The 23,450-nt window shown below is 34.8% G+C and overlaps 1 protein-coding gene across 1 annotated transcript in view; it reads right to left on the minus strand.

The window, feature by feature from the left end:
• BUB1B (BUB1 mitotic checkpoint serine/threonine kinase B) overlaps nt 1–23,450 on the minus strand; it is a 64,508-nt gene that overhangs the window by 15,507 nt on the left and 25,551 nt on the right. The window contains exons 9-17 of the mRNA XM_019725498.2: nt 16,353–16,582; nt 11,819–11,931; nt 11,182–11,297; nt 10,527–10,576; nt 6,055–6,112; nt 5,834–5,936; nt 1,734–2,008; nt 489–622; nt 60–200 (exon numbers count right to left, since the gene is read on the minus strand). Coding sequence (XP_019581057.2) covers nt 60–200; nt 489–622; nt 1,734–2,008; nt 5,834–5,936; nt 6,055–6,112; nt 10,527–10,576; nt 11,182–11,297; nt 11,819–11,931; nt 16,353–16,582 — 1,220 coding nt within the window. The remainder of the gene's footprint in view (nt 1–59; nt 201–488; nt 623–1,733; nt 2,009–5,833; nt 5,937–6,054; nt 6,113–10,526; nt 10,577–11,181; nt 11,298–11,818; nt 11,932–16,352; nt 16,583–23,450) is intronic.

The following is a 23,450-nucleotide window of genomic DNA, read 5'->3' on the forward strand; positions in this document are numbered from 1 at the left end:
AATAATCACTAATTTGTACACTGTCATAACCAAAAGGACATCCATTCAATGTTACTTACCTAATTCAATTTCCTCCTCTGTTTCCAACTTAGGCATTGGTCTATCTTCTACAAAAAACTCTGCAGAGGCACTCAGCTCTGGCAGGGATTTTAGTAGTTGACTGCGATACTGTGAACACCAGGGTGACTGAACAGTGTTTTCTGCGGGGGGAAAAAAACCCATCACCCAAAACACCTAAAATGAGTATGACAACAGGGGAGGGGAAAATAAACAAGATTTCACGATGAATACTGTTAACCTAACAACACTCATTCACCTCAGGTCTTTATGATACCATACTCAGTTATTATTAACTTATTCTAGAAATTTCACAATTTATGGGAACTTTTCTAGAGAAGAAAAACAGCTTAGTTTGCGAAGATAAATAAGTATTCACTAAACATGGATGTAGACATTTGCTTGCAAGTAAGTGGTATATATGAACTTACCTGCAAACTCATTAGTAAGCTCTAGTTTCTCAGGAATTTGAAGACATTTGATGGAGGAGGTGCTTGCAACTGAGGCAGAAGATCCAGACAACCCAGAGGAGTGTGTGGCCTCCCGGCTGTCTTCAATAATTGGGCTGAAAGAACCACAAATGGGTCAATCCTCATAGGGAAAATACTGGGGGTACCAAAAAAATGTATACACATTTTAAGAGATATTAACACTTTGGTCAACATTGCTCAAGCAGCAGTTCAACATAATCAGAAGTGTCTTGACGCTGGTGCCACTTTGAGCACCTTTTGTAATTGCAGAAGTCAAATGTGAGTTGTACTCATCTTTCGTTATCAGTATATATTGATAACAGTTTTTTCCTTTCTTAAAATGTGCATACATTTTTTGGCACCCTCTGTATATATGTCAACTTACATAATCAGAATCTAGGTAACTTTACCCTGGTTGAAAAGCAATATCTAGCATTAAATTTCTGAACTTATACTTTATTTATCTAATGTATAGTAAATGCCTATTTACATCTATTCTAAAATACTGAGAAAAACTTACTAAGACACTATCTTTCTTCCTGTTTATTCCTTCTCTGGAGTTTTTACTCTGCAATAAGAAAAGGTCAAGAAAGAAAAAGGGACACCAACATTGCTAGCAAATATGATAAAAAATATGTTGGAGGAGAAGTTTGAAAATGTAGTTTTAAAAACACAAACTGGAAAATTAAAGAATGTTTCTGAACTGGAATTAGTTTATATTAGACGACTTTTAAATATGGATAGATCATAAGGCTTAGTCCCTGGATCTCTGTGCCATTCCTCACACCTATTCTTTATTAATTTCCACCACTCTATCAAATGATACTTTAGAAAAAATACACTTCTAGTTGCCTATTTGAAATTAGAATCAAGTTATTCTACCATTGTTTTAAACTTAGTATCAAAGGGAAAAAAATGCATCCTCTCTCCTAATCAGGTACACTTTGCCAAATGTCCTCAAAGATACCATAATCCTCCTGGGCCTTAGTCTCATAACCAGCAAAATTTACTTCTTCTAACCCTCATATTCAAATCAATTATTAAGGCCCACTGACACTTTATCTGGGGGAGCTCTACTGTCATGTAAAGCACTTAGCATAGTACCTGACAGTAAAAGCTTGCTAATAATTGCTATACTTGATAAGCACACACAGAATAAGAGAGTATTCAACAGTCTGGTTTGGGCAACCAATAAGCACCAGTCACCTCAGCTTCTTGATGCTGAGAGCTGGATTGTAGATAGTACCACAAGCAGTCTGTTGGTCTTCAGAAGTCTTCACATCCAGATCGTCTTCCTGCAATAGTCTCTCAGGATCAGAAGGGATATCCTTCAAGGATATTATCTCATGAAAAGGAGTGGATACAAAACGAGCTGCTCTAGCAAAGTCACAAGTGTCTTCTGGGTTAGGACAAATAGTCACATTCCTGAAACCTGTGATAATAGCATCTTCACTCAAGGGCTCAATTCCTGTAAATTCATCCTGAAATAAAAACCACGTAAAGTTTAGCTGAAATATTTCAATAAGCACATTAATGTCCTATCCTTTTTACTTAGAGAGACATTTATTAGATAAGTGATTTTCAACACAGGGTTCAGGGTAGCACATCAGAATCTCTAAGGAAACACAATTTAAAAAAGCAGATTATAACATTTGAGGAAAAAGGTTTTGTATCATGAAAACAGCAAACTATATTTCATCAAAAATACACTATGAGGATTCTCCACACAAAGGAAAAAAAAATACTGGGCAACAGTTTTTTTCTCCAACCAGTTTCACCTAAGTAGAGGACTAATACTACTTTTTGTTTGGCTTTGGCCTAGAAAATGTTCTGATGATCTGCTATCCTCCCAGCTTTTAAGCGGTCTACTTCTATGCCAAATACTTAATTTTTATTTTATTTCTTAAGGTAATTCACAATCATGGTAGAAAATATGAAAAATAAAGTATAAAAAAAACCACATTTAAAATATGCCTTTGTTTTTAAAAGTTAATACATGTATATGGTTTTAAAAAGCCAACTAGTTTAAAAGGATATATAGTGAAAAAGTCTCCCTCAGGCACTTGACACAGCCCCCGCCCCTATCTCCACTTCAATTACTACTCCCAGAAGCAACTGCTGTTACCATATATATCTGTAGGTACAAGCACAAGCATATTCTTCACATTTAAAAAATAGGTTTTAAAAGAAGTGAAATTAAAGCATATATGCTAATACAGTTGACCCTTGAACAACGTGTGGGTTAGGGGTGCTGACCTCCATGCAGTTGAAAATCCTATATAACTTCTGACTCCCCAAAAACTTAACTTACAGTCAGCCGTCCCTTGGTATCTGTGGGAGACTGGTTCCAAGACCCCCCCCCCCCCCCCCCCGTGGATTGGAAAACTGGGGATGCTCAAGTCCTTTCTATAAAAGGGCATAGAACAATGCATAGAGTTCTCCACATATGCGGATTCCCAACCACGGATTAAAAATACTGTTTGCAACCCACGGTGATCCATGGTTGGTTGAATCTGTGGATGTGAAACCCAGGGATATGGAAGCTATTTATTTATTGAAAAATATCCGTGTATAAGTGGACTTGTGCAGTTCAAACCTCTGTTGTTCAAGGGTTAACTGTATATATTATTCTTTCTCATATTTTTAGCCTATTTTTTGTGCTATTAAAAATTAAAAACATGACGGTCACACTGTGGGGTCTATCAGAAGACAACCAATTATTTTAGGTTATTCCCTGTTTTTTATTATTATAAAACTTTCAAATATCCTTGTACATGTAAATCTTTAGGAATATCTTAATTTTCTTAGGAATAATTTCTAAGAGTAGAATTATCAGGTCAAAAGATTATGAACACTAAGATTCTTTCTACAGGGGCGGCTGGATGGCTCAGTTGGTTAGAGCGTGAGCTCTGAACAACAGGTTGCTGGTTCGATTCCCACATGGGCCAGTGAGTTGTGCCCTACACAACTAGATTGAAAACAATGAGCTGCCGCTGAGCTTCTGGAGGGGTGGCTGGATGGCTCTTAACAACAAGGTTGCTGGTTAAATAATCACATGGGATGGTAGGCTGCATCCCCTGCAACTAAATATTGAAAAAGGCGACTGGACTTGGAGCTGATGTGCCCTGGAGAAACACACTGTTCCCCAATATTCCCCAACATTTATGAGAAAAGAAAAAAAAGATTCTTTCTACATATTGCCTAGCTGCCCTCAAAAAGATTGTACCGCTTTATATATTTACCTGCAGTATACAAAAGTGCCGATTTCATTTAACCCTTGTAGATACTAGATATTGATTTTCTAGGTTATCAATTTGACATATACTTTAAATTTCTGAGTCAACATAAGTAAATAGAGAAGTACATATAGAAGAAACAATAAATATGGCTAAAAATTATTAGATTAAAGTAAAACAGTATGTATAGTCTAACAATACATTTTATACTATTATTTTAGACATTTTAAATATTATCTTTTTAGGGGGAAATAATTATGACAGGTACCTATTAACAATTAAATACAAGTAAAAGGTTTAAAACCAAAAAACCAGATTGACTCCTTTAGTAATTCAGTCCATCCCTGAACAGCTGAACCTAGAACCACTACTTCCAAATCCAGCCTATCTATTCATCATGTTCTCTGGTGCTATTCTCAAGAACACAATATGTAATTAATTATTCTTCTACAATGTTATCTTTTCATAGCAGTTAGTGGACTATCCGAATTACCTGGGAAAGTATTTAAAACAAACAAAAATACATGTTTAGACTTGATCCCTGGAAATTCCAATTCAGTATAGCTAGAATTCGGCCTGAGCACCTTCAGTAATAAATGGCTCCCTAAGCAATTCTGGGTTGCTGGAAATTTTCTGTATCTTGATCTGGGTGGAGATTGCATAAATATTCATACATGTAAAAATTCATCTAGCTGTACAATGAATACTTATGCAGTTTACTGGGTGCAAAATATACCTCAATAAATAGGAAACAAAACATGTTTTAAAAAAGTACCTTCAAGTAATTCATTGCTTAGGATGTGGAGAACACTGCTTTAAATCTTTATAGCTACTCTTCACATCTCATCTTAAGTCTTAAGAGTAAACCTATTCAATCCTCTTCAACCTCAAGACAAGTTTCTAGATACTGGTTTGAATAGAAGGATGATTTTCTTCCTTAAGACTTTAATGAAATGTCACTGATAAAGGTTATTTACTTTGATCTGAATGTCTACATGGGGTCTTTTTACTCTAATAATGTCATGTCACCGGTCCATAGTAGTTAAAATAGGACATTACTAAAGAAAAAATGGTTGGTCCACACAACTTTTCCATTGCCACAGAAAGCATTTTATATAAAAGAACAAAGATCGTTTGTCACGTTGGTTTAAAAAAAGTGTTCTAAAGGCTTTTAAGACAGTAATTTTTTTTCCCCACTTAAAAAAATTGAGGTATAATTCACACAACAAAAAGTTGATCCTTTTAGAGTGGACGTTTCAGAGGTTTTCATCAGATTCACAGAGTAGTGCAGCCATCACCACTAACTAACTCTAGAACGTTTTCATCTCCCCCAAAAGAAACTCCATACCTATTAGCAGTCACTCTCCCTAATCCCCTGGAAATCCCTAATCTACTTTCTGTCTTTATGGATTTGCCTATTCTGGACATTTCACATAAATGGAATCATACAGTACGTGGTCTTTTGTGTTTGGCTTCACTGAGCAAAGTGTTTTCAAGGTTCATCCATGTTGTAAGATGTATCAGTACATCATTCCTTTTTATGACTAAATAATATTCCGCTGTATGGATACAACAATTTGTTTACGCATGCATCAGTTGATGGACATTAGGTTGCTTCCACTTTTTGGCTATTATGAACAATGCTATGAATATTCACGTACAAGTTTTTTGTATGAACATATGTTTTTAATTTTCCTGGATATAAACCTAAGAGGGAATTTCTGGGCAGATGGTCATTCTATGTTTTACATTTTGAGGAACTGCCCAAGTGTTTTTCAAAGCTGCTGCACCATTTTTAATTTCCAGCAGCACTGTATGAGGTTCCATTTTCTAACATCCTAACCAACACTTGTTATTTTCTGTTTTTTTTCGTTATAGTCATCCTAGTGCCTGTGAAGTAGCATCTCACTAGGGTTTTGATTTGCATTCTCTGGTGACTAATGATGTTGAGTATCTTTTCATGTGCTTATTTCAAGCCAGTAATTTTCATATGAACCCTAAACTTTTGTGAGAACTGAATGAAACAATCTACTAGTCCCTTTATATTAACTTAGGAATACTGCTCCTTACACAAACATCTGGAGACACATCCTCATTTGAGGTGATGCTTTCTGAAGTTTTGAGAACTGCAAGGGGTCTTCGTTGGACTGGAACTGGTGGGGGACCTGCAGGACTGGAAAATGACAGACTTTATTTAGCCATTTTTTCCCTGTTGACATAGATAACAGTAACCCCTCATTTATAATAACCGAAAAGTTTTCAGTGTCAAAACAAAACAAAAAGCCTCAAACCTGATATTCTTTTTTTCTGAAAGAAACTCGTCAAAAATGGAGAAAGGAGTACTGGGACCTATAGAACAAGAGACTAGATTCATACTCTTAAAAGTAAACGCTCTATTCTTTAAGACAACTAGATCAAGTAATATTTTGCATTGTTTGAAAGCAGAAAGGCACTCTTTTTTCTAACGAACAATTTCACACATATAAAAGTAGAGATCATTTAATAATAATTATCTAAACACAGATGGATGATCTTGTTATATCTTTATTCCCTACCACTATTCCCCAAATCCACCCCAACTCCAGATTCTTTTGAAGCAAATTCAAGACATCATTATCATTTCATCTATAAATATTTCAGTATGTATTTCTAGAAGAGAGGCTCTTTTTAAACAGCATAATCTTAAAACATGATCATATCTATAGAATTAATTTCTGAGTATCAAATATCCAGTCAGAAATTTCACATTTTAACAAAATTTTTCAAAAAGTTTAAATTGGAAGGACTGGGTCAAAGAAGAAATTAGAGGAGAGCTCAAAAGATACATAGAAACAAATGACAATGAAAATACATCCTACCAAAATTTTTGGGATGCAGCAAAAGCAGTTTTAAGAGGGAAATTTATCTCATTACAGGCCTATCTCAAGAAACAAGAAAACTCCCAAATAAATAACCTCATGTTACACCTTAAAGAACTAGAAAAAGAAGAACAAGTAAAACCCAAGGTCAGCAGAAGAAAGGAAATAACAAAAATTAGAGCAGAACTAAATGAAATAGAGAACAAAAAGACAATAGAAAAAATTAATGTGACAAAGAGCTGGTTCTTTGAAAAGATTAACAAAATTGACAAACCCTTGGCTAGACTTACTAAGATAAAAGAGAGAAGACACTGATTAACAAAATCAGAAACGTAAAAGGGAAGTTATCACGGACACCACAGAAATACAAAGGATCATCCAAGAATACTATGAAGGACTATATGCCACCAAATTCAACAACCTAGAAGAAATGGACAAGTTCTTAGAAACATATAGCCTTACAAGGCTGAACCATGAAGAACTGGAAAATCTAAACAGACCGATCACCAGTAACTAAATTGAATCAGTCATCCAAAACCTTCCCAAAAGCAAAAGTCCGGGACCAGATGGCTTCACTAGTGAATTCTACCAAACCTTCAAAGAGGATCTAATACCAATTCTGCACAAACTCTTCCAAAAAATTGAAGAAGAGACAGTACTCCCTAACTCATTTTATGAGGCCAACATTACCCTGATACCAAAACCTGGTAAGGACAGCACAAAAAAGAAAACTACAGACCAATATCTCTGATGAATACCGATGCAAAAATCCTAAATAAAATTCTAGCAAATCGAATACAACAATGCATTAAAAGATTATTCATCACGACCAAGTGGGGTTCATCCCGGGGCACAAGGATGGTTCAACATACGAATCCATCAATGTGATACATCACATAAACAAAATAAAGGACAAAAATCATATGATTATATCAATTGATGCAGAAAAAGCATTTGACAAGATACAACATCCATTTATGATTAAAACACTTAATAAAATGGGTATAGAAGGAAAATACCTTAACATAATAAAGGCCATATATGACAAGCCCTCTGCTAATCTCATAATTAATGGAGAAAACTGAAGCCCTTTGCTCTACGTTCAGGAACACGACAGGGATGTCCCCTATCACCTCTGCTTTTCAACATAATGTTGGAAGTCCTTGCCGGAGCAATCAGGCAAGAGAAAGAAATAAAAGTCATCCAAACTGGGAATGAAGTTAAATTAGCACTCTTGCAGATGACATGATGCTATATGTAGAAAACCCTAAAGACTACACCAAAAAGCTATTAGAAACAATCAACGAATACAGTAAAGTTGCTACAAAATCAACGCACAAAAGTCCATTGCCTTCCTATATACTAACAATGAAATCTCAGAAAAGATATACAAAAAACAATTCCTTTTGCAATTGCAGCAAAAAGAATAAAATACCTAGGAATAAACTTAACCAAGGATGTGAAAGACCTATATGCTGAAAACTATAAGACATTTTTGAAAGAAATTGAAGAAGACACAAAGAAATGGAAAGACATTCCGTGCTCATGGATTGGAAGAATCAACATAGTTAAAATGGCCATATTACCCAAAGCAATATACAGATTCAATGCAATCCCCATCAAAATCCCAATGGCATATTTTAAAGAAATAGAACATAAAAACATCAGATTTGTTTGGAACCACAAAAGACCCGAATAGCCAAAGCAATCTTAAGAAAAAGAACAATAATGGAGGTATCACACTTCCTGACTTTGGCTTGTACTACAGGGCTACAATAATCAAAACAGCATGGTATTGGCAGAAAAACAGACACATAGACCAATGGAATAGAATTGAGAACCCAGAAATAAAACCACATAAATATGGACAGATAATTTTTGACAAAGAAGCTAAAAACATACAATGGAGCAAAGACAGCCTCTTCAATAAATGGTGCTGGGAGAATTGGATAGCCACGTGCAAAAGAATGAAACTGGACTGCTATTTGTCACCATGTACCAAAGTTAATTCAAAATGGATCAAAGACTTAAGCATAAGACCTGACACAATAAACTGCATAGAAGAAAACATAGGTACTAAACTTATGGACCTTGAGTTCAAAGAGCATTTTATGAACTTAACTCCAAAGGCAATGGAAGTAAAAGCTAAAATAAACGAATGGGACTATATGAAACTTAAAAGCTTCTGCACAGCAAAAGAAACCATTGACAAAATAAAGAGGCCACCAACTGAATGGGAGAAGATTTTTGCAAACAGTGCCTCCGATAAGGGGCTAGTATCCAGAATATACAAGGAACTCATGCAACTCAACAACAAAAAAACAAACAACCCAATTGAAAAATGGGCAGAGGACTTGAAGAGACATTTCTCCAAAGAGGACATACAAATGGCAAATAGACATATGAAAAAATGCTCAACATCACTAATCATCAGAGAAATGCAAATCAAAACCACAATGAGATATCACCTCACCCCAGTCAGAATGGCTATCATCAACAAGACAAATAGTAACAAATGTTGGAGAGGCTGTGGAGAAAAGGAACCCTCATACACTGTTGGTGGGAATGCAGACTGGTGCAGCCGTTATGGAAGGCAGTGTGGAGGTTCCTCAAAGAATTACGAATAGAATTGCCATATGACCCAGCAATCTCTCTCCTGGGTATCTACCCAAAAAATCTGAAAACATTTAGAGATAAAGACACGTGTGCTCCAATGTTCATTGCAGCTTTGTTTACTGTGGCCAAGACATGGAAACAACCAAAATGTCCTTCGATAGATGAATGGATAAAGAAGTTGTGGTATATATACACAATGGAATACTATTCGGCAGTAAGAAAAGATGATATAGGAACATTTGTGACAACATGGATGGATCTTGAGAGAGTAATGCTGAGCGAAACAAGTCAGACAGAAAAAGCAGAGAACCATGTGATTTCACTGATATGTGGTATATAAACCAAAAACAACAAAAGAACAAGACAAACAAATGAGAAACAGAAACTCATAGACACAGACAATAGTTTAGTGGTTGCCAGAGGGTAAGGGGGATCGAATATATGGTGATGGAAGGAGAACTGACTCTGGGTGATGAACACACAATGGGATTTATAGATGATGTAATACAGAATTGTACACCTGAAATCTATGTAATTTTACTAACAATTGTCCCCCCAATAAATTTAATTAAAAAAAAAAAAGTTTAAATTGGGAATGCAGAGTGAGATTCATGTACTGTGCCTGGTTGAAATGTTTCTTAAATCATTTTTATTCCATAGAAATTTTTTGTTAAAGAATCTAGCTTGTTTGTCCCACAATGCTGAATTTTTTTTGGCCAATTACATACTTCTGTGTTGTTTAACCTGTTCCTCCATGCTTTTATTTCCTATAATTTGGTGGTTGGAATTAGAGGTTTAATCAGATTCTGTTTAACACTAAAAAAAAAAAAAGTACTTATAGGTAGATATTCATATTTTTACCATTTTAGCATGTTTCTGAATGGAAAAAGAAGACAAATTTAAATATAAAATAGCTTTAGTTTTAAGCTTTTTAAAATTTGTTCCAAAATCCACTTTCCAGTCTTGGCTGCTGTATACTACAGATATGCTTAGCTTAGTGTACATTAGCTAAAGTGGAAGATTATTTGGTGTTAGTATAAATTTAAATTTACATTTAAACCAAATATTTTAAAACAGGAATCTTATGAAAGTACTCTTTCAAATATCTATCTTATCTCCAATCATATGATTATAACTGAATTCCATGATTCAAAGATATAATAATACCTAGTAGCCCTCTCAGCCTTCTTTCAACTCCCTTTACTGTAATTTAAAAAAATATGTACCACTTGTTACATAATGCGTGGGTTATCAGCAAGTTCTTCACAACATTGTCAAATACAACTCACCATTAGAATGCGGTTGTTCTTGCCAAAGGTTTTCTACAAGTGAAGATTCCCTGAAAAGAAACTCATTTTAAATCATGTGTTTAGAACCCACAGATTTATTTAATTCTTAAAAATCCAAGAGGTTTTCTCATTAAATATAACCTTCTTCACTCTAAGATAAAGAAATATTCTAGTACTGTCAATCCAAATTCTTTAAAAAGATGGAACCTTCAGTCATTAAAATTGTTGAAGTATTTTTGATAATAAATGCGAAGTTGCACGAACAGTATAAGCAGATTACAAAATGGTACTTTCATTTTTATAAAACAAAACAATAGAACACATAAGGAGAGATATATCAATCTTAATAGTCATCTCTCGGTGGTAGAAATGGGCAGTTTTATCTTTTAAAAAATGACTTATGTTTGATGGCTTCTATACGAACCACCTATTTTTTTAGTATACGTGCTGCCAAAGAGAGCACAAACCATGTATTTTTTTAATGGCGAAAAGTCAGTACACCCAGTCCTCCCTCTTCAGCATCAAAGTCTGTGTTGTGACAGATACTTGCAAACTCTTATCTTGATACTATAATAGTCAAGGAGACTTCAAGTCATGCAAGTTGCTTCTAAATGCCCTCCCATAAGCATTGTCCTTTCCACCAATGTAGTCCTACCTGGCACCAGAGTTTACTGGACAAACAGAATTGGATAGAGTCATTCTTGGTATTTCCTGAGACTCTGAAGCACTTTGCAGTTCAGCTGTCTCCTTTGCAGGCACCTTCTCTTCTTGCTGTTGCATTAAATAGACAAAATCAATTTGTCCCTTCTATCTAAAAAATGCTACCTATTTTCAATCTTCAGTTCCAAAATTAGCTTTACCATTCTTTCCCCTTAGATAGCCGCTGACCATATAAAATGTCTGTTCCACAAAAGTTCTTTCCAATAATTTATGTTCCTACCAGTAGTATAAACTAGTACTTTGTACTTGACGGAGCAGTGCCAAGCACATACTGAATTTCTTCAGTTAACCTCATTTTAATGGAACATGATTAGAATAAAAAACTAAAGTTAGAAGTAACAAAACGATGGTTTAGAATATAACTAAGAATCAATAAATTGCATCACTTACATCACATGCTACAAATTCTATTGGAAGTCACCCATTAAATTACTTTCCTGCTCTTAATTAATAGCTAAGAAACCACAGAAAACTCTAAACAGACGTTGGGGAGACTTTTACCTTCTGATTTTAAATTGCTTAAACTTGTTTCAGTAAGCTTTACTTTTATGTATTAAAAAAAGAGAAACAACCTGATCCCCCGCTCTTTCTTGCAGAGTGGTTTGAATTTCTTTTAGCTTCTTCTCCATCTCTTCAATTTGTTTCTGCATTTCTGCTCTCTTCTCTGCACTGGTCAGTAGCTCAGCTAAAAACAGTAAAGTTGGCTGAGGCACTTATTCCTCGTAGCAATTTATTCTGTCAAAAACTGTCTTTGGGGCTCATGTTCTCAATATGTATGTTAATATTACCCAGATGAGAATGATGTAAGTGGAGCAGAGTCCTCAATTTGAGGTCTCTATTCTTTTATTTATTCAGTCAATAAAAAAAGAGAGTATCTACTATATGCTAAGCACAACTCTGTGTTATACACCACAAAGTCCTTGGTAATGCTAATGTTCAACTTGGGGGAAAGAAACACACACACACACACACACACACACACGAAAATCAATATTAAAAATCAAGTCAAATAGGTGATGTGAGAATGTGTGACTAGGTAGGCGGATGGAGGTTAGGGGTTAGAGACCAGTGACCAGGGGAAGAACATTCTAAGAAGACATTATAAAACTGTAAACTGAATGACTAGGGGCCGGTTATATACAGATCTGGAGAAAGACTTGAGGCCAAGGCACTAGTTGGCACCAAGGCCCTAATACAGGAACAAGGTCACTGTGTGCAAGGATCCAAATGAAGGCCAGCATGGCATATGGCACAGTAAGAGGGAGAAAAGTAAAAGGCGAGGTGGAGAGGGGCCAAGTCATGTGGGGATAGGAGTTTATACTGCATTCTAAGACAATGAAAAAACACTGGAGAACTTTAAGTAAAGGAGTGACATGATCTGATTTTTTAAAAAGATCATTTGCTATGAGCAAAATGAATTGTGGTAAGACCAGAATGAATGCAGAAAATCTAGTTGCAGCTGTCTAGTTAAAAGATTGTGGCTTGGATTAAGGTAATAATGGAATGATGATAAACGAAAGATTTGGGAAATTTTTGTGGTAAAGTTGATGGGCTTATTCATTAGATGGGGGGCTATGGTAAGGAAAGAGTGCTCAAAGATGATTTCTGGATTTTTTTGGCTTTAATCAACAGGGTGTGTGGTGACGCGTTTTACTGAGATGGGGAAGCGTGATGGTCCCTGTGTGTTGAGCTGTGGTTTGTGGCAGATCAATAATCCTGTTTTGGCTGTGTTGAGTTTAAAATGTTTATTAGGATAGCCAGTAGATGCAGGCAACTAAGTATGAGTCTGGAGTTCAGGTGAAATGTTGGGGGTGCGGATATAAATTTGGGAGTCTACAGCTTATAAACAGTATTTAATCAATTACTTACAGATAGTTGTAGAAAGCAAAGATAATTGGAATATTCCAAGACTCCATCCTGGGCCTCAGGAAGAGGTCCTGGATGAGAAGAACAGCAGTAAAGCAAATTGAGAAGTAATACACACCAAGGAAGAAGCTGAGAGAAGCAATTCCTAAAGAAATATTTCACACACTGTGCCAAGTGAAGCCAAGAAGTCAATAAAGATCAGGAATGAGGAAAAGACCCTGGATTTGGCAAAAAGGAGATTTCTGGGACGTGATCAGAGCTGTTTCGTTGGAATAGAGAGACACTTGAGGAAATCATAGGCAGTGAAGAAGACTACAATTCCCAAGAAATTCTGCTGTGAAGGGAGAAAAATAGGGTGGTAGCTGGAGAAGAATGTGAGGATAATGGAGGACAGTTTTTAAAAAAGAATTGAGATATTAAGAGTGTGTATGTATGATGGTGAAAATGATTTAGTAGAAAGAGAAAATGCTGGGGGTAGGGCGAAAAAAGGGTCATTCCTTTGATAGAAAAAGAAAAATGTTAATTTTAACAGAATATTACAGTGCATAGATATGGATTACAGATACGGTAGATGTGGTAGAAGAAAACGGAGTTACCATTATATTCCTTCTACCTTTCCCAATGACATATGAAGCAAGATCATAGCTAAGGAAGGGTAAGGACATAGAAAATTTGAAAATGAGAAAAAATTAAATTAGTTGTTTGGCAGAAAGAAGAAATTCACCTACCAGGAAACTGTAATAAGACTTCTAGGCATTGGTAAATGCCCATTTGAGATCTGTGATGGTGAATTTAAAATGAGACCAGTACATACAATTGCATTTTTCTCCAGCTATATTTAAAGTACTTGGATGCAGATACAAAGTGTGAGCAGTTACTGAATTTAACCAGGGTTCATGTTTTGCCAGGTGAAAACAATATAGAGATAGAAGGATAGAGGGGTTAAGGACATTTGAAGGCTTGACTATAAGAACGATCATTGACTCTGAGCTGAGAGGAAAGGAAATCAGGACATTAGGATGGTAATGAAAGGTAAAACGTACAATTGGTAGGGATGGACTGATGGTGATCTCAATGAGGGTAAAGAATCCCAGGAGGAAAGTCCTAAAGTAAGTAAGCCAGAAGAGAAGGTGGTGGTCAAAGAAAAGGACCTTCAAAAGAGTTAATGGGTGATAAGGTCAACAGTTAAGATTATGAGAGGTGGTGGTGAGTAGGGTTAAGGAAGGGATCATAGGAGGGATGGTGGTCATGGCATTGAGAAGCCATGGTACTGGATGGTGTAGGGGTGGAAAGGAAGATACAGAGCCAGGTGCTTGGTCAATTCATGAATGATGGGGAGTGACTACAAAGTCTGAGGTGAGAATACTAAAGAGGCTCAGGAGGTAGAAGAAAATTGAAGGACATGGATGTGAAAGAAGCTAGAGTTATTGAAGGAGGGGGGAAAGATGATTTGAAAGTAGCAATAGGAAGAAAGAATCACCTCGTGTCTTGGCCCTGCCTGTGGTTTCCTCATTTCTAGTATTCCTGATAGTAAGTAGTCAGCAAGTCTTTGAAGCCAGTTTTTAAGAGTAACAAGAAAGCACTTTATTATAGGCATGAGGATTTATAAGAATACAAACTACACACAGCAGGGAAATTACAAGTTCATGAACTAGACTCAGAGACCAGCTTAGAAAATGAGTATTGAAAAATCCTCAGGTCTTTTTACCTATTCAAATCCCATCTAACCCTAGCACAGGTCCTTCTTTGGCTAGCTATGAATAAAATGTATTTTCATCTTACTTTTTTATACCAGGTATAAGCGAGATATTCCCCTTAAGAAAACAGTATTTAAAAAAAATTTTTTATTGAGGTATAATTGACATATAACATTAATTTCAGGTATAAAACATAATTATGCAATATCTGTGTATGTTGCAAAATGATCATGATAACTAGGTAACATCTGTCACCATACATAGTTGCAAAAATATTTTTTTCTTGTGATGAGGACTTTTAAGATTTACTATTTGAAACTTTTAAATATGCAATATAGCATTATTAACTATAGTCACCATGTTGTACATTACATCTCCAAGACTTATTTTACAAATGAAAGTGTACCTTTTGACTCTTTTCACCCATTTTGTCCACCCTCCATCCCCCACTTCTGGCAACCATCAAGCTGTTCTCTGTATTTATGAGTTTGTTTGTTTTAAGATTCCACATGTGAGATAACATAGTATTTGTCTTTCTCTGCCTGATTTATTTCACTTAGCATAATGCCCTCAAGGTCCATCTATGTTGTCTCAAAAGGCAAGATTGCATTATTATTATTCTCCTTCTCTTTCTTCTTTTTGTGGCTTAATAATATTCTGTTGCATATATATACATCACATTTTCTTTATCCATTCATCTATTGATGGACACTGAAGTTGAAGGGAATACTAGTTTTTTATTATATCTAAGTACCTAGTTCTTTTCCCAGCTCATATTTGGCTATCCTCCTAACTTACTTCTTTGTTAGGGTGGTTCCCATTTTTTAAAAGCTTTACTTAACTAGCTCCTTGCTTTCTGACCATTCCCCCTCTCCTACCTAGGTACATAGGTTCCATTTTTCAATACATTATTTGAACCCAGAGCACCTTTGTTAATCTTGGAAGGAACTAGTTGTTATGAACAAATGAAGGCAATTCCAAACTTACTAATAGCAAGTCTGCCTTATAGAAGTTTGCTTCTAAACTTGCCACCTGGACCTCAGAAATATGTCCTCAAATAAATTGATGGCTAAGTTTCCCAGGTAGCCCTTACAAATGCCATATCCTGTTAAGTGAGCTGAGCTACAATAGGTTATTCTGGATATCTGTGTAAAAAGAAACATTTCTTTCTTGGCATAGATCCTAATCAAAATATCTAAATGGGGAGGCATGGCATGTACATGTATGCATGTCAGGGATCATAACTGTCTGCTGATAGCATTGGAGAATATGAATTATTTCTACAGGTTATAGTTTCTTCTCCTCTTTTACTTTTGAACACAGACTTAGTTGCTTAAATTCCCCCCTACCCTGCCCAGGGACCTCATGGAAAGCAGCAATGGGAGTTCAGCTTAAATAGAGAGAGGAACAGTAGAAATCATAGAAAAGTCACATAAATGTACAAACAACGGGGCAATTTTCCTCAGCCTTAGTATGTCAGGTCAACCTTCTTACAACTAAGTTAAGTTATTTTTACAAACTTGAACTGGATCAATACACATACCTTCCCTCTGCTCTTTTAATTTCTTCCGGAAAACTTCAGCCCGGATCTCTTCAAAGGAGAATTCTCCCACTCCTGCGTAAATCTTCTCCTTACAGTACATCATCTTCTCTTTCTTCTCCTCAGAATTTTGCTGATGGTTCTGAACTCTTTGCAGGAGATCACCTTCTTCTTTTCCAGGCTTTCTTGTGCTTAGAATGTGGTTTATACTGGGTTCAATTTTACACGGTGTCCTAAAAGAAGCAATATAATTATTATTCATCATACAGGTCAAATGAGCTATTTCTTATAACACAGAGACAATGCCTAATCACTATGTTGTACAATTGAAACTACTAATACAATCTTGTATGTAATTGAAAAAGAAAAAATTTTTTAAAAAGAGAATGAAACCCCTCTGGAAGGTGTATCCTACAGGATGGGAAAAAACAAACAAACAAACAAACAAAAACAGAAAAGTTAAAAGACACACACAAAGAAAGAAAATTTGATACATATGGAAAATAGAAACACATAAAAGGTAGACCCTGAGAATAGCTCAGATTTTGGGATTATCAGACAGGAACTTTATCGTAAAATGCTAAAGGATTTAGCGGAAAAGATGGACCATGTGTGTGAAGAGCTGGAAATCTTCAGCAGATAGAAATTACAAAATAAGCAAATGGAAATTATAGAAATGAAAAATACAGTATCAGATGTCTTTAATAATAGTTGAACTCAACATCGAGAATGAGTGCATTTGGATTCAGATCTATAGGAAGAACCTAAACTGAAATATAAAAAGGAAAAAATAGTGGGAAGATAAATAGAAAAGAGTATTCAAAATCTGTGAGAAAATACCAAATGGTCTAACAACAACAACAACTCAGTAAAAATATACGGAGATTTAAACAACAGGATCAAATGACCTAATTGGCATGTATAAAATGCTACACCCAACAGCAGCATGATATAAAATCAAATTCTTGTAAAGTGCTGGGTTATAAAGTGTCTCAATAAAAATCAAAAGCTTTATTTAAATCACACAAAATATATTCTATGACCACAACGTATAAACTAGAAATCAATAGTATAACTAGAAAATGCCCAAATAATTGAAAATTAAACAACATACTTGTAAACAACCCATGGGCCATAGAAGAAATCACAAGAAAAATTAGAAAATATTTTGAATTGAATGATAATGAAAATAAAACATCAAACCCTATGATTTGCAACTAAAGGTAGTACTTAAAGATAAAATTTTACCTCTAAATGCTTTTATTAGAGGAGAAAAGTGTGAACTCAATGATCTACACTTACACCTTAAGAAACTAGAAAAGGATCAAATTAAACCCAAAGGAAATATAAAGAAATAACAACAAGAAAAGTGGAAATAAATGAAATAGAGATCAATAGAGAAAATCAACAGTCAAAAAGTAGGTTATTTTAAGATATCAGTAAAAATGGTAAACCCCTAACAATACTGATCAAGAGAGAAAACACAAATTACTTTAGGAAGGGAAAAAGAGACATCATTACAGATCGATCCTAAACACATTAAAAGGATATTATAAATAATTTTGTCACTATATTTAACAATTTAGATGAAATAAATTTCTTGAAAAGCACAACATATAAAATTGACACAAACTAGAAAAATCTAAATAGTATAATACTAAGAAACTGAATTCCTAATCAAATACCATAAAGAAAACTCCAGGCCTGCATTACTTCATCTGTGAATTCTATCAAATGTTTAAGGAAGAAATAGCACCAACCTTAAAACAAACTTTCCCAGAGCAGAGAAGGTAACATTTCAGTTTACTTTTACATATACCAGTTCAACATAAAAATTGTGCTTAAAGAGGAATTGTAACTTTCAGAAACTGGAGTCAAGATTAATATTAATTTGTCTTTTAGTATAACCAACATTCAAGAAAAGCGGTTTTTCTTTTTTGGCATGAGAGGGATCAATATGTTAACTAATGTTTGCATCGTGAACATTTAAAGGGAGGCATACTTTGCACATTAGTGGTTTAACAAAGGTAGGTTTTCTTACACTGATACTATGGCAATACCTGGAAGAAAAAAATAACAATTTCTTTAAAACAGTAATTTTTTTAAAACCTTAGTTCCTAATGATATGCCATGTGGAAATTTCCAGTGAAGCAAAAATAAAGTCAAGTAATTTAATTTTTAATGTTCTAAAATTTCTGCATTGAGTAGATTTCTGAAGTATTTGACTAGTATAACAAGGTTGTTCTGCCTTTACTGTTAGACACTCCATGAACCCCTAAAATGATTAAAAATAACATAAAGACACTATGAAATCTTACTGTTCAAATACAACTGGTCCTTGATTCCAAAGTACTTGAGTTATACTTTTTGTCAATCACGTATTATTGTGAAAAAAGAACGTGATGTGTTGATGTTTTATTCAAACACTAGTACTGTTTCAAACTGTAATATAATTCACACAAAGGGCCATCTATTCTATGTATGTAAGATAGAAAAAAAAACGACTGAAGGCTCATATCCATCACCAGGCTTCAGAGAGAATACTGTCAACACTGCTGAAAGCCTTTTCTGTGTCCTGCTCTGACCACTGTTTCACACCAAGTAACTACTGTGCTAAATTCTGTGCCTAGCATTCCCCTACTTTTCTTTATAGTTTTGCTATATATGTACTTCTAAGAAACTTATTTGTTTATACCACTTAAATTTATTAAATAGAATTGTATTGTTTGTTTTCTATGATCAGATTTCTCAATCAACATTGTATTTGTGAGATTCAATCATACTGGTAAATGTAGCTCTAGGCCATTTCTCTGCACTGTGGTATAGTGTCCCATTGATGAACATGTGTTTTTTTGCCTTTGCATATGTTAAAATATATAAAATAACCAGCTATCTTCTTTTTAAATAAGGGGGAACTATCCTTATTCTTATTCCACGTTCATGAATGAGCATAGAAGATAGGAATTTCAACCCTTTTAGAAACATTAGGAAAAACAATCTCATGCTTCCCTCTATACCCTTGAGTTATCCTCACCCAAAAAAATAGGTAGATGGAAGGTAATTTGTACTACTTCAGTAATGATGCTGCATTGTTATAAAGTGCAAATGTTGGGATTTTTATGGTATGTCTATAAACTAAAAATCATGACTTACTTTGCTGAGTATACCTTTCAGTATGTTTTGACTTCTGGAACCATGTTAATGTTTTGCAAACCAAAAATAAATAAATAACATCAACAAGGATTGGTGGAAAAATTCTAAAACAAAATACAAACAGAAAATAACTAATCTAATTATGTTATTCATAATCACATGAAAATGATTTTAAAAACTGTCCCAAGTAACTTTTTAACACAGTATTTTAACTACACACCCTCATATTTGGGACAAAAAGAACTATAAATGCATATTAATTCTAATCAGTTAAGTTTTTCACAATAGCATGGGTTAGCTACTCTGAAATTCCTTTCTATATATTCTAGGGATTGAGAAAATAAGTAAATATTTTTAGAATAATGGAAGAAAGATCTTCACATAATTGGAGAATAGAGTAACAAATATGGAAAGAGGGAAGAATGAATCCAAGGTGTTGGATTAAAATGAGAATTATCAGTGTGATTCCTGGTTATATACATACATGTACACATACGTACACACAAATACATATGAGTATGTGTTTCCTAGTTCTACCCACTGAGACAGGCTAAAAGCAATGATCTCAGTAGTAATGGATATACCTAGCACCCTGACCTTGGTTTCTATAATAAATACAACTCTGTACTTTGAAAACCTAGGAATCCTTGGAGAAATCGTTGACAATATTCTTGAACCAAAAAGAAGTGCTCACAAAATGGTGGGAACATGTCAAAAACACAGAAACAACTTGATAGGACTTGCACTGGCCAAATCTGGGGAAACAAGAGCTCAAAACAATGATAGCAAAGATGATAAACCAGTAAATAAAATAACTCTTGAATGGACAGTGACATTTAAAAAAATAAATGGGGGAGGGACAGCCAGGTGGCTCAGTTGGTTAGTGCGCGAGCTCTGAACAGGACTGTGGGTTCGAAGCTCTCTACAACTAGACTGAAGATAATGGAAGCAGCTGAGCTTCCGGAGGGGCGGCTGGATGGCTCAGTTGGTTAAACGGTGAATTCTCAACAAGGTTGCCGGTTCAGGTGGGCTGCGTCCTCCACAACTAGATTGAAGGACAATGACTTGGAGCTGATGGGTCCTGGGGAAACACACACTGTTCCCCAATAAAATTTAAAAGAAATAAATAGGTAGATAAATAAATAAATGGGAGAGAGAAGAAAGCTCTTCTTTCCAGTAAATACCAAACATTAAATACTACATACAGAATAGTTAGAAAATCACTATTTTGCAGCCATCATGGCAATAACTGAGCCAGGTAAGAATAATCAAATGCTTGCTAAAACTAATGGAAATTTGATGAAGAACAGAATATTTGCATAGTCTCAAATTATCTCTGCAATTTATTAATTTCTAAGGGGAAAACAGCAACTTTAGAGTGGAGAAACCAGGTAGACAATATCCAAGCAAATGACCGAAGTTCATATCGTTAGTCCTAAGACAAACCAAAATCATACGCTTCCTGACGTAATGCACTGAGGCTACAATATCATTTATGTAGTATTCCTGCCAAAAATACATAACCAGTCATTAGGAGGAATCAAACTTATATTGAAGGATATTCTATAAAATAAGTAACCTTTACTCTGCAAATGGCAAAGTGACGAACATGGACAAAAATAGGAACTGTTCCGCCTTACAGGAATCTAAAGAAATGCTATGACCATTATACACAATGTATGGTTTTGAATCCAGGTTTTCTTTTTTTTGTTGTTATAAAGGATATTACTAGAGAATTGACAAACTGAATAAAATCTCTATTATATAATAGTATTGGATAAAAGTTCCTGATTTTAATAGCTATACTGTGATTATGTTGGAGAACGTCCCTGTTCTTAGTAAATACACACTGAGGAGACATCATGTCTGAAACTTACTCTCAAATGGTTCAGAAAAACAAAATAATACATACGTATATATGGTGAGAGAATATAATAAAGTAAATGTAGTAAAATGGTAACAATGGAGGAATCTGGATGAAGCTTTCTTTGTACTCTACTAGTCACTTTTCTGTAATTTGGAAATCATTTCAAAATAGTTACAAAACAATATATGTATTCATTTCATATCTATAAATATTGTACTTACAAAACTCAAAAAGCTATCAAATTCAGGTTCCATGATATTCTCAGAAGAAAACACTCGGCTAGAGCTGACACAGTTGGTAACTTCTTCATCTCCTTTTGATCATTCCATTTATTCACACACTGAGGCCCATGACCCACAGTGAACACCTATCTCTTCTTCATGCTGAAAGCCTTTTGAAATATTTTATCAACTTGGTACTCACAGTAAGAACGTGATTTCTTTATTATTTCTAGAGGAAATGATTTCCTCAATTCATCGACCTGGCTTAATTTTTCCTAAATATTGTCTTATACACAATAAAGTTGCATTTCATGGTAGTCATCCCCATATTTAATACATTCCTAAGTTTGCATTCTTATATGTTTTATTTGTAGACTTTTTTTCATAATCAGAGATGGCTTTCAAATACCTTATGGCAATCAAAATTATTCCCTCGTGTAAATTCTCTAATATCACAGCTTGTGACTTTTAATAAAAAGTTTTTCCTCACATTTATTACTCTTAGAGGATTTACTCTGGCGTACATTCTCTGATGCATCTGAAATTAGATTTCTCAATGAAAATATTGCAACATTTCTGTCTTGTCTAATTTTTTTCCTGTGTGAGCTTCTCTGATATAAATTAATGTACACTTCTTAAAGCTCATAATACCATTTCTTAATCAAACTCAGTGTATGAAAAGAAATTAACCTATTCAATACAGCCCATTTCCACTGTTTAGCACCCAAAAGAATCAGTTAGACAGCATTTAGGGACTGATGATGTAAAGTTCAAGATTCTCAGCTGAGGGAGAAGTATGAGAGTGGTAATACAGGTTTGAAAAGAATGAAGCATAAAAGAATCTCAATCAGGACAGAGCAAATGTTCTCAACTCCGACTATGGATCAAAATCACTAATATACCTTTTATTTTCTTATGTACCTTTTTACAACTAAAGATACCTGGTCTTTACCCCAGATCTACTGACTCAGAGCCTTTAACGGTAGGGTCCAAGTATCTTCATACATAAAAAACTTCCTCAACTTGCTTAACCTGATAAAGAACATCTGTGAAAAACCCATAGAAAGATACTTAATGATGAAAAAGTGAATGCTTCCCCCACTAAGATCAGGAACAAGACAAGGATGTCCATTCTTGCCAACATTGTACTAGCAGTCCCAACCAGGGCAATTAGGCAAAAAATAAATAAATAAATAAAAGGCATCCAAATGGGAAAGGCAGAAGTTTAAAGCAATCTCTATTTGCAGATGACATGATCTTATATATAGAAAATCAACTGGATTTTTATATACCTGCAATGAACAATCTGAAAATAAAATTATGGAAACAATTCTGTTTGTAACAGCATCAAAAAGAAAACTTCCGAATAAATGTTTTTAGAAGTAATGTGAATAGACATACACCTTATTGAAGATAAATAATGTGTAAATAAGCATATGAAAACATGCTCAACATCGTATGTCATCAAGGAATTGCAAATTAAAATGAGAGACCACTACACATCTATCAGAAAGACTAAAATCTAAAACATCGACACCACCAAATGCTGGCAAGGATGTGGAACAACAGGAACTCGCATTCACTGCTAGTAGAAATGCAAAATGGTACAGTCACTTTGGAAGAGAGTTTGGTACCTTTTTACAAAGCTAAACTTAGTCTTACAATGTAATCCAGCTAAATGCTTTGAAAACTTAGATCCACACAAAAACCAGCACATAAATGTCTATAGAGACCTCACACGTAATTGCCAAAACTTGGTAGCAATCAAGATGTCCTCCAACAGATGAATGGGTAAACATCCATACAGTGGAACACCATTCAGCACTATAAAGAATGAGTTATTAAGCCACAAAAAGAAAA

The sequence above is a fragment of the Rhinolophus sinicus genome, linkage group LG03 (assembly GCF_036562045.2).
Source record: "Rhinolophus sinicus isolate RSC01 linkage group LG03, ASM3656204v1, whole genome shotgun sequence".
Lineage (NCBI taxonomy): Eukaryota > Metazoa > Chordata > Mammalia > Chiroptera > Rhinolophidae > Rhinolophus > Rhinolophus sinicus.